At 38.0% G+C, this 9,231-nt stretch overlaps 2 protein-coding genes across 2 annotated transcripts; both read right to left on the minus strand.

The window, feature by feature from the left end:
* Positions 1–214: 214 nt before the first annotated feature.
* On the minus strand, positions 215–5,801 carry LOC149926931 (tubulin beta chain-like). Its single transcript, XM_090158256.1, has 3 exons — positions 5,665–5,801; positions 5,423–5,565; positions 215–436 (listed from the first exon to the last, which is right to left on the minus strand). The coding sequence occupies exons 1-3, from the start codon at positions 5,781–5,783 to the stop codon at positions 231–233; spliced, it is 468 nt and encodes a 155-aa protein (XP_090014382.1). The 5' UTR covers positions 5,784–5,801; the 3' UTR covers positions 215–230.
* A 421-nt stretch (positions 5,802–6,222) lies between these two features.
* LOC149926932 (uncharacterized) lies at positions 6,223–7,528 on the minus strand. The gene is made up of 2 exons (XM_090158257.1): positions 7,125–7,528; positions 6,223–6,855 (listed from the first exon to the last, which is right to left on the minus strand). The coding sequence occupies exons 1-2, from the start codon at positions 7,266–7,268 to the stop codon at positions 6,640–6,642; spliced, it is 360 nt and encodes a 119-aa protein (XP_090014383.1). The 5' UTR covers positions 7,269–7,528; the 3' UTR covers positions 6,223–6,639.
* Between the last annotated feature and the right edge of the window lie 1,703 nt (positions 7,529–9,231).

The raw sequence follows: 9,231 nt of genomic DNA on the forward strand, positions 1-9,231 counted from the left end.
CGGAACGCTATCAAAGGCCTTCTCGAGATCCAAGAAAATGCCCAAAAGATATTTTGATTCGTCTAATATTTTTTATATACTGATGCCAATGAACTTATGTACTTATGTATTACTAAAAAATTAATAAATTTGAATTTGAATTTGAATTTGAAGGGGGTCGAGGAAACGAATAACTGGTTTTAAAGGAAACACAAGTTGGTAGATATTTAGACGTGTATAATTTAAAAAGTTTATATGAATAGTAGAAATTTAAATTTATTACAATATAAAAACACCGAATCATTAAGGGAGGGCCCGCTGATATCGTTTTCGGCTTCTTGGCAGGACTGATACTCGGTAATCAGATCTCGGACGTTGACCAGTCCTTCACCGAACTCCGCCTCATCCATCCCTTCAGACGTGTACCAGTGCAGAAAAGCTCTTCGACGAAACATGGCTAAATACAATGACGGAAAGAAAATGTGGAATATAGGTTTATACAAAAGTTTGACACTCCCTCTTCTAAAAATACCATGAATACTAGACATTGAGTTTCTCTAGATAACTTTCCTCAAAATTGGAAATCAAACTCAAGGGTGAGGGGGGCGCTAAAAGACATCTTGAGCTATGGGTGCACAGTGGCGCCGCTACAGGTAGGCTGGGGTAGGCTGAAGCCTATCTTGAGATTCTGAGAAGGCCTCAAAATGACTAAAATAGGGGCCTCAAAATTCTGTAGAAAGGGCCTCGTTTAACCTGTTTTTCAGTGTTTTTATTTGTTACTTTTTGAAACCGTATTTACTAATTTACTTATGATAAAGATCTTTACCATTTCTATGGAAAAAGTCCTCATTTTTTGGTTCTGATTCATCTTCCTAGCTGTAGGCTATTTAACACAAGCGAGTAGCGATTCGTACCGAGAGAAGGGCTTTGTTTGAGACCCATACGTGTTCAGTGCTGCCGTGCGGCATTCCATTCTAGATAGCTCAAACGCAAAAAGGGGGCACAGCGTGACACCTGTTGAAACGTCAGGGAAGAGTCCCCCTTGGGCAGTAGCAGGTGGACCAGCGTGGCACCAATTTTAACGTTCCTAAAGGCTAAACATTTTTAGAAGTAAGAGTGACAATAACAATAGCGGGGGAGACAGGTTAAAAAAGTTGAGGGGCACTGGTGAGGGGATACAAAAGTAACAGTAGGTCATTTTCTTTCGGACTCGGTTGTGTGCGGTTGCGTCTTAAATATTTAAAAGCTCTTTAAATTCAATAGCTATTTAATATGAGGCGGTTTGAATCGGGAGCGAAAAAGAGACAGAAACAGAAAAAACATGCGCTACTATTGGAAAGCCAGAAAGATGCCATGATTAAGTTTTTGAAGTCGAACAACACCGAAAAACCACAAAATGATGTCCCCATAGATCAAAATGAGTCAAATGAATTAAAAGCAACGCCGGAGGTAATGATACTAATGAAGACATTTCATGCCAATTTAAAAGAAAAAAGTGTGCAATTTTAATGCTAGTACCACAAAATGTTCAAATTCTGAGAGTATTGGTAATTTAACTAAATTTCAAAGTAACACTGAAATTCACGAATACAACACGGACGTTCTTTCATCGGAAACTTCGGAAGCAACAGTTTTCAAAGGAAATCAGGACAAAATGATCGATTTCATTACAGAAAAGGTGGTCGAGTGTCCAAATAGTAAGAAAACAGATATTAATTGGAATAGTTTCAGTAGACACAGTACTTTAATTACCGATATAAGCGTAGACCAAGACAAATCGTATCCTACAACTCGAAATGGTAATCAAAACCGAAATTTTTGCTCTACTTGGTTCGACAAGTACAATATGATTGAATATTCCGTTGAAAATGACAAAGTGTACTGTTTTTGTTGTCGACACTTTTTAAGCTCAGAGAGTTCTACTTTCGTCACGGGATTTTCGGATTGGAAAAACATGAAAAGAAGATTTCAAGAACATTTCTATGCAGAAAAATCAAACCACCAACTTTCGTATGAAAAGTATTTAAATTATTCAAAATCTAAAAAAAATGGCTCTATTTCCACGCAAATTAATTATCAACAGAAGATTGACGTAATAAGAAACCGCGAGGTCTTATCTGCTCACTTCGAGGTTATATTACTTTGTGCCCAACAGGACATATCTTTAAGAGGACAAAGGTGCGGTAACGAGCTAGATAATCGAGGTAACTTTATTTTGAATTTAATTAAACGGAAATGTCCCGATTTAAAATTTAAATGCGATAGCATGCCCAATAATGGAAAATATCTGCACAGCACAATACAAAATGAGCTGATAAATATAGGCGGAAATTTAGTTCGTCAAATGATTGTAACTGAAATAAAAGAATCGGGGGGCATATATTCCGTAATTGCGGATGAAACTAGAGATAATGGCGGAGTAGAACAGCGATGCGTTTGTTTAAGATACACTTCAAAAGCGGGATAAATTAAAGAGCGATTTTTTGGGTTCGTCGATATGCACCAATTTGATGCCAAAACAATTACTTCGGCCATACTCTAAATATTATCTGGAAGTGGCCTTCAGCTTAATAATTGTGTAGCACAGACTTACGATGGAGCGAGCGTTATGTCTGGGATAAATAGTAGGGTTAATATCCGCGTAGAAGAGGCCGTGGGGGGAGAATGCCCGTACATTCATTGTTACGCTCATCGCTTAAACCTTGTTTTGGTCGATTGCTGTAGAAAAATTAAACCAGTTAGGGAATTACTTGGGTTACTTCAGGCTCTGTATAATTTTCAGAGCAATTCGGCTGTTAGAAGCGAGTATTTTCAAAATGCTCAAAAAGATCTGGATTATCAAAAAATACTTAAAATGCCACAAAGTTGCGATACACGATGGTCCAGTAAGAAAAAAGGGCTTAATTATATCAGAAGTAGATACGACGCCGTGTTATTGGCTTTGGAAAATATTATTGAAAATGGGAAGCCCGACGAATCAGCTGAATGCTGCGGTTACCTTTCCCAATTACAAAATTTCAAAATTGTTGTAATATTAGTAGCGTTAGATAATGTTTTGGAAATAACAAATTCGTTATCTGAATATTTACAAAATTCGAAACTAGTTATCACGCAAGCATTAGATATTTGTAAGGCGACTATTAAGAGTTTAGAGGAAATTCGAAATGATGCAAATTTTGTGATTGTATGGAATAGTGCTAAATAAATAGCTGAAAAAGTATTTATCCCTGTACCGGATGAAAATAGTTCCACATTAATGCCTATCAAAAGAAAAATATCCATGAATAAAAAAATTAAAGACAGTATAGTTCTTAGCACAACCGGAAATAGAAGTTCCGAAGCTAAAACTTTAGGACAGGAACTTAGATCAGCAGTTTTTGAAATAATAGATAGTTTTATAGCTGAAATGAAAAGAAGATTTCTCAAAAATGCTGATTTATACAATTCGCTCTTAGCTGCTGACCCCAATTCACCCAATTTTTTTTAACGAAACGGACATTTTAGAGTTTTGTAAGAAGTTCGATAGGTTGAATTTTGACCAAGAATGTCTTAAAGGGCAAATAAAAATAGCCAAGAACTTAATTAAAAAACAGCAATTCGACCAAATTGAGGAGTGTTGCGAGTATTTAGTGTCGTTAGAGGTTGTCTTTCCTGATCTTGTGAAATATTTTAAAATTGTATTAACAATTCCTGTCGCAAATACAACAGGGGAAAGAAGCTTCAGTACTTTAAATAGGCTCAAGCCATATTTCAGGTCAACAATGTCCGAAGAAAGGCTTTCTAATTTAGCAATAATATCTATAAATAAAGAACTATCAAACAAAATGAGAGATAATCCCGAATTAGTGGTAGATGTATTTGACAGAAACAAAAATAGGCGGCTAAATTTTTTTTCATAAATACTGAATATGTTTTTTAAAATCAGAATATTTTTATTAATGCAGTTTTTAACTATATTTCAAATTTCCATCCAATAAACTACTTTTAAATTCTAATTAGTCTTTTCTTATATTTATTGAAGAAAATGTATTTAAAAAAAGTAAAAAAGGGGGGGGGGGCAATTGCGCTAAAAAGGGGCCTCAAAATCTTTCAGCCTACGTACAATAAAATCCTACCGGCGCCACTGTGGGTGCACTAACATCAACAAGTCACATGCAAAGCTTAAGCGTAAGGGGGAGGCGCCCCCCATATGTATCCGCCACTGGTTGAAGGTATGGTGTGAAAGTGGCTATTGAGACCTATTCACCTCTGGCCCTTTCCATAAATTCGCTACGACTGTCCAGCTTGTTGTTGATATAGTGCAGTCAAGCCTTCTCAGCCTTATTGTTAATCCGTTACTGGTTGCGAGGCTTATTTAACGAATTTTATGAATTATTTTACCTTCTGACTAAACCTCCAACTCCCTATACCGCCAACGTAAAACCTTTGAAACGTATTGTTTTCAACACGGAGCAAAGAAGAAATTAACGCAGCCTAGGACTAACGGATCTAGTGAGCGCTATATTTAGTCTTTGTAGCGAAAAGTAGTTTGCTCTCCAAAACGTCGGTTGGCAAACCTGAAACGTAGGAACATATCATCCTAGGTTTAAAACTTTAAACGCGAAAGTCGGACAAGGCTTAAGGTTTTACAAAGCGTATTGAGAAATTATACGGAGATTAGTATATCAAGAACGTGTAAATGTATAAGAACGTTGAACAAAAAGCATCGCTTCGGCCATGATGTAGATGGGCTTCAAGGTTCGTAAATCGTGCATGCTCTGGATGGGCTTAAACGTTTGGTGGCACAGGAGGGGTTGAAACTTCAGGAGGGAAAGAAAGGGCAGGATGTCTACGCATAAAAATAAAAATGACTGTACTTTCCCCTCTCTCCATGAAGTTTCAATCCCTCTGTGCCACCGAACTTTTGAGCCCCTTTAATCGGTTTCAGAATAACTCCCCCCTAAAATCCGCGTGCAGCACGCGCTTGATCTAGAAACTGTTTTGATCGTTCAACGTTCTTTTACAAATAGTTTTAACATTTATTACCTTTATGATGTAGAAATTACAAAGTTCAATCAAAACGAAGCGAGTCTCAAATTTAAAATCCCCAGCAAAATCCTAGGGGAATTCTACGAGCTAAAATGTCAAGAATCGTCCGCCTTTTTCAAATGATTTATCCTCTACTGCTCGCGTATGAATCGATAGGCTATCCAATCATTGATTTAAGTTATTAAAGTTACAAAATTTACGTAATTTCAAGTTATTTAAGTCCCTCGTTATGAATATGTCGAGAGGACTATTTTCTGGCCACATATCACCTTAACAAACTTGTATCCCTCCGAATACCTCTAGTTCGAAAACTAGGTGTTTCACGATTTTGGGCGAGTTAGTAACCCTTAGAAGCGAATATAAATAAGATTTTAACAAAAATTTCGCAACTTTTATTGCTATAACATATACTCACAAAGAAATTGAGTGGCCACTCTGTCAAAAATATCCGGAATGGCTGTGTGGTTGGCGATGAGTGTGGCGGACATAGGCAGCCCAGTCGGTGGCACGTCGCAAACCACCGTCTTTACGTTATTCGGGATCCAATGCACGAAATAACTGCAACAAATGGTGCACCCAAAGTAGAAGGATTAAAATAATAGATAAGCAACAATAAATGGGAGACGGCATTGAATAAAAGGTGAAAACAAAGCGTACCCCGAATATTTCTTGTTGGCGAGCGACATTTGCGTCTCGACATCGTCGGTTGACAGTTGCCCTCGAAAAATTGCGGCCACAGATAAGACATTTCCGTGTCTGACGTCACACGCTACCATCGTGTTCTTTGGCTCAAACAACTGAGAGAAGAAAGTATTTTCATGGTAGAAATAGGGGAGGGGAAAGCTCTTTTCAAAAGAATACAATTTATAAGAAATACTTCTATAGATGTAGCAGCGAATTGAATTCCAAGGCATACAACCATTAAAAAAAGCATTTGAATTAACAGGAAATATGAAGCCTCTGGATCTACGATTCAGAGACGATTGTTTCCACCTACAAGAAAAGCCTGCGATTGCTCGGTAGTGTAATTCACACTACTATTTCCGGGGATGCAGAAAGTTCGGTGCTGGAAAATTGGTTGCCGGAAAATTGGCTGCCGGAACATTGGCTGCCGGAACATTGGCTGCCGGAACATTCGGTGCTGCGAAAAGTCAGTGTGGAGAAAATTCGGTGCACGGAAAACTTGGTGTCTCAAAAAAAATTCATATTTCACAATTTCTAAAAACTTTATTTATTTCTAATTTTTTTGTTTCTAAAATTTCAAAAAGAAACATGGTGTGCCACACCACGTAGAAACATTTCGACACACGACGTGTCTTCAAATCGGCTTACCAATCTTTGCAAACGTTCAGAACTTATCTTGTAGGCGGTATTCTCCGGTTCAACTAAGCCCGTTCGCAATTGTAATATCCTCGTTACCGAAATAGCCTCTTCCCTTTGCAATGCTTTCAGAAATTTCCACAAGGTTGGGTGATGGCAGGCTATTTGGGCTTGAAATCCCCTATGCCAACCTTCCAAGTAATTGTTGGTTTTTTGTCCACCCTCAGCTGCAGTTTCGTTGTAATTTCACAATTGTATTGGAAACATTGGTGTCCGTCTCCCACGGTTTGTTGGTCGGCCCAAGTAATTTTCCTAAAAATAGTCTAAAACAGGTTGAATAGAACTGTCAATTAGTAACTGTATCTTGTCGAAGGCTTCTTCTATGCGATTTTCCGGTACTATAGCTAAAGCTGGAATTAACGCTAGCTGTTCAGCTATAAGTACGTCATTGGTATAACTCTCTTGAAGTCCTACCGCTTGCGCTTTCCTGTATACACTTTGACTCAGGTGGAAGAAGCAGCCTTTGACCTAGGAGCAACAAAAACAAGGAGAACGCAGCTAGCCTTTAAACACGCTAACGAAGGGTTGTGCACGAATTTCATTGGACGAGCGTCACGAGCCTTTACGCTGAACGTTTCACGGGCGGGGGGGAAGACAATTTCTGAATTATCCCCTTCCATCGGCAGCAGGCGCTAAAGCGTTTAGCCAATGAAAAACGTACACAAGAAAATCCACGACTTTTGACGGGTTGCGTTCTCCTTGTGTGGGGTGTTGTGTTTGTTGCTCCTAGCTTTGACGATGGTCACAGTGAAAACTTCTTGAAACGCTTTAATTGAAGCCATTTCAAAATCCATCATCATTATTTGCGGAGTCGCTGAAGGAATTAAGTTGCGGATTTCACAAAAGACACGTTTATAAGTGTTTTTCTTCTTGTTCACCATAAGAATAAAAATACATGCCACAACTGAATCGTTCACTTTACAATGTAAACTATACAGTTGGAAAAACCAAAGAGGAGACACTTTAAAAGTACCGTCACCAAACCAATGAGTTGAGTTTTTAAGGGCATTTAAAGTTGTATCTCCAACAAATATGAGGATTCATTCTTTATCGCTGGCCCCGGAGTCGTGAAGAAGGAAAAGTGTCTCAGTTGGTGTTATTTTGAACTCGTTTGGTATCTGTACTTGATCCAACGAAGTTGGTAATGCAGGTTCTTTATGGGCTTTTGACTTCCTATTCTTGAATTATTTTTTATAGTTATTGACTTATTTTTATGTCTATTGGATTATTTTTTATTTGATAAAAACTAACAAGTAAGTTGAGATAATTTTTGTTTAGCACCGAGTTTTCCGCTTTAACTGCACCTAATATTTCGGCAGCGAGTATTCCTAACACCAAATTTTCCGGCAGCCGATTTTCCGGCGACGCATTTTCGGGCAGCCAATTTTCCAGGCTCACCGAACTTTCCTATACCCCTATTTCCGTTAACCTCTACAAAATTTTAGTAAAGGGGAAACTCGAGTGAAAATCCCTTAGCTCCACGCAGATGCAGTAGTTCGGAGTTTTAACCCAGTGCCAGAATTCGAAACCGACTCCTTTTAATGCGAGGTGAAAGTGCTAATGTAAGAATAGTTTATCTTACGAATAATAATTTTCGTTCTTTAAATTGCATACGTTTCGAACCGTTTAATTATCTTGGAAAAATTTGTTATAATAATATCATTTTTAACCTATGTTTGAGAAAAAATGTTTGTATATAAAAAAGGTAAGATTCCAGCGAAAGCTTTCTTATCTTGAAAGTTACGAGAATTAGACCTTTCCCATATAACGAACAATTAATGTTTTAAAAGAAACCGCGAAAAGTCCAGATACTAATTACGAAGATGAACAGCTAACTATAACATTAACAGTTTTGTAGAACATTTCGACCGGTAAGAAAATATAATGAAAATTCCGGCCAAAATAACAGTACCTTGATTCCTAATTGATTTCCACACTGTCCAATTTGAATATTTATGATTTCCCTCATTTTAAATAATAAAAATACGAATACCACTAAAATGACGAATACACGTTAGTTAGTAGCTGAGAAACACGAAACAAACTGAAGGACATTCTACCAAACAGCTTTTTAAGCTCTAGAAAACAGGGTATATGTTGGACTAGTTGCAACACTCAGAAAACAATGCAAAACCCGAACCCACGGATCCATAGATTGTGTATTTCCTCGGTTTCTAAGTACCCTGTGAGTTATCAGTGAATAATAGAGCTCGTTTCAAAGGTGGTTGTTCGCGACGCCCCCCTGGGAACGAGCTAAATCAGTCCCCGATGTTTACGTCGCCTATTTATCTAGTGGTTGGTTCTCGGGGATAGGTATAAGGTTAAACCGATTTCTTCGAACAATACCCCTTGGGGGTAACAACCGATTATGGGCTAGGATCATTGGTTTGCTTTTCAATATCGTCTTCTCGTCGTAGATCTACTATCCAAACTTTTTCGCCTGACTTTAGATCTCGTAAATTTCTTACACCATGTCTGCGATCATAATTACGTTTTTGGTTAACTTTATTTTGCTCTTCTTTCTCAGTTATTTCGTTGCGTGGTGGTATGGGTGGTTCCAATAACGACGATGTTAACGGTACGGTGGTTTTTAGTTGACGGTTGAATAGAAGTTCAGCAGGACTATATCCATTTCTGAGTGGAGTAGATCTATACACTAGTAAATCTCGATGTAAGTCTTCAGATTTAATAACTCTGGACTTAATTATTTTCACGGCAGCTTCCGCGAAACCGTTGCTCTGCGGGAAGCGAGGACTAGTGGTTATGTTTCGGAAATCATAATATCTTGCTACTAAAATCCGATGAGTTCGTGATGTTAAATTGAGGTCCATTGTCACTTCTCAC

This window comes from Leiobunum rupestre, chromosome 9 (genome assembly GCF_980474605.1).
Source record: "Leiobunum rupestre chromosome 9, qqLeiRupe1.1.hap1, whole genome shotgun sequence".
In the NCBI taxonomy this organism is placed as follows: Eukaryota; Metazoa; Arthropoda; class Arachnida; order Opiliones; family Sclerosomatidae; genus Leiobunum; species Leiobunum rupestre.

Excerpts from the sequence above, each read along its gene's own strand:
- LOC149926932 (XM_090158257.1), bottom strand. The coding sequence starts at position 7,268 with ATGGTGAACAAGAAGAAAAACACTTATAAACGTGTCTTTTGTGAAATC. Across the intron at positions 6,856-7,124 it reads AAGTTTTCACTGTGACCATC|GTCAAAGGCTGCTTCTTCCA; the intron begins GTCAAAGCTAGG and ends TGTTGCTCCTAG.
- LOC149926931 (XM_090158256.1), bottom strand. The coding sequence starts at position 5,783 with ATGGTAGCGTGTGACGTCAGACACGGAAATGTCTTATCTGTGGCCGCA. Across the intron at positions 5,566-5,664 it reads GCCAACAAGAAATATTCGGG|TTATTTCGTGCATTGGATCC; the intron begins GTACGCTTTGTT and ends CATTTGTTGCAG. Across the intron at positions 437-5,422 it reads AGTGGCCACTCAATTTCTTT|CCATGTTTCGTCGAAGAGCT; the intron begins GTGAGTATATGT and ends CATTGTATTTAG.